General features: G+C 64.7%; 1 protein-coding gene across 1 annotated transcript; it reads right to left on the bottom strand.

Moving 5' to 3' along the window:
* Positions 1-6: 6 nt before the first annotated feature.
* Positions 7-1,250, bottom strand: LOC130588056 (vasodilator-stimulated phosphoprotein-like). Its single transcript, XM_057389012.1, has 8 exons — positions 1,225-1,250; positions 1,028-1,140; positions 894-939; positions 743-785; positions 494-539; positions 330-399; positions 189-246; positions 7-92 (listed from the first exon to the last, which is right to left on the bottom strand). Exons 2-8 carry the CDS (start codon positions 1,057-1,059, stop codon positions 55-57), a joined length of 333 nt encoding a protein of 110 aa, XP_057244995.1. The 5' UTR covers positions 1,060-1,140; positions 1,225-1,250; the 3' UTR covers positions 7-54.
* Positions 1,251-1,256: the final 6 nt, after the last annotated feature.

A 1,256-nucleotide genomic window follows, 5' to 3' on the forward strand; every position in this document is an offset into this window, starting at 1 on the left:
GAGGAATCCCCCCCAAATCCGGGCCCGTGGCGTTGTGGGGGGCGTGAGGGGCGATCAAGGCCTGTTCCGCTTCCGCAGCTCCATCACAAATGCTGTGGGAACGACAGAATAAGAGTTGGGGGGGCCATTGTGAGCTCTCCATGGTGCCCCCTATGACCCCCCACCCAATTTCCCCACAGCCTCCCCACCTTCTATGATCTCCTCCTTCATTTTCTGCAGCTCCCTCCGCACCTCCTCCAGCAGCTCCTGGGGTGGGGAGGGGGCACAAGGTGAGAGGATTTGAGGGGGGACACATCCCATAACCCCCCCAACTCCCCCCATACTGGTACCAGTTTGAATCGCTCCATGTCCAGCTCACTGTGGGACTCGGAGGGGGCAGCTGGAATGGCCGATTTCACCCTGGGGAGGGGGGGTTGGGGGAGTGGAAAAAATAAATTGGGGACCCCCACAGAACCCCCCCTAAATCCCCTCTCCCCCCCCGAAAAAAACCCACCTGGGCAGGGTGGAACTGGATTTTTCCCACGGCCTCCGTACGGGCTCTGTGGAGACAGGGCAGGGGTGAGGGGGCGCTGGACCCCCTCAAAACCTGCCCCCCGTTCCCCAAAAGCGCCCGCCCCCCCGAGTGCCGCTTCCCCTAAGCTTGTTAGAACTACAAGCCCCAGCGTGCCCCGCGCGCTCGCACCGTGCCCCGCCGCGCGCCCCCACCGCGGTGCATGCTGGGGGTTGTAGTTCGCGCGCTCACCCGGCGGCGGCCCCGCCGTCCTCGCGCCCGGCTCCGCTTCCTCCTGCGGAGACACAAAAGGGGCGGGGGGGAGAATTTGGGGAGGGGTCTAGGGAGCAGAGGAGGTCGGGGAGATCCCTTCTCGCCAAAATAGTCAAGAGGGGGTACTGACGGTGGTGACGTCCTCGTCCTTCTTTGGCTGCTCCGTGGCTTTTCTCCTGGGGGGAGGAGGAAAGGAAGGGGTCAGTGTGGGAACTGAGGGACCCCCCCTCCCCCCCACAAAGGGTGAGGAGACCCCTTCCTCACCTGCGGGCCAGCATGGCGCTCATCTCCTCCATCAGCCCCCCCCCGGCCCGGGGGGCCCCATCGGCTTTGGTGGGGGGAACGGGAGGGCCTCCCCCCCCACTGGGGGTCTCATCCTGCTGGGACAAACGGGGTGAAGAGGGACACCCCCCCCCATTAATTACCTCCCCACCCCATTAATTACATCCTCCCCCACTCACCTTCCCGACTTTCCTGAGTTTGGCCCCCGCGA

This window comes from Malurus melanocephalus, unplaced genomic scaffold (assembly GCF_030028575.1).
Source record: "Malurus melanocephalus ecotype Western Australia unplaced genomic scaffold, MMel_1.1 scaffold_3212, whole genome shotgun sequence".
Taxonomy (NCBI): Eukaryota; Metazoa; Chordata; class Aves; order Passeriformes; family Maluridae; genus Malurus; species Malurus melanocephalus.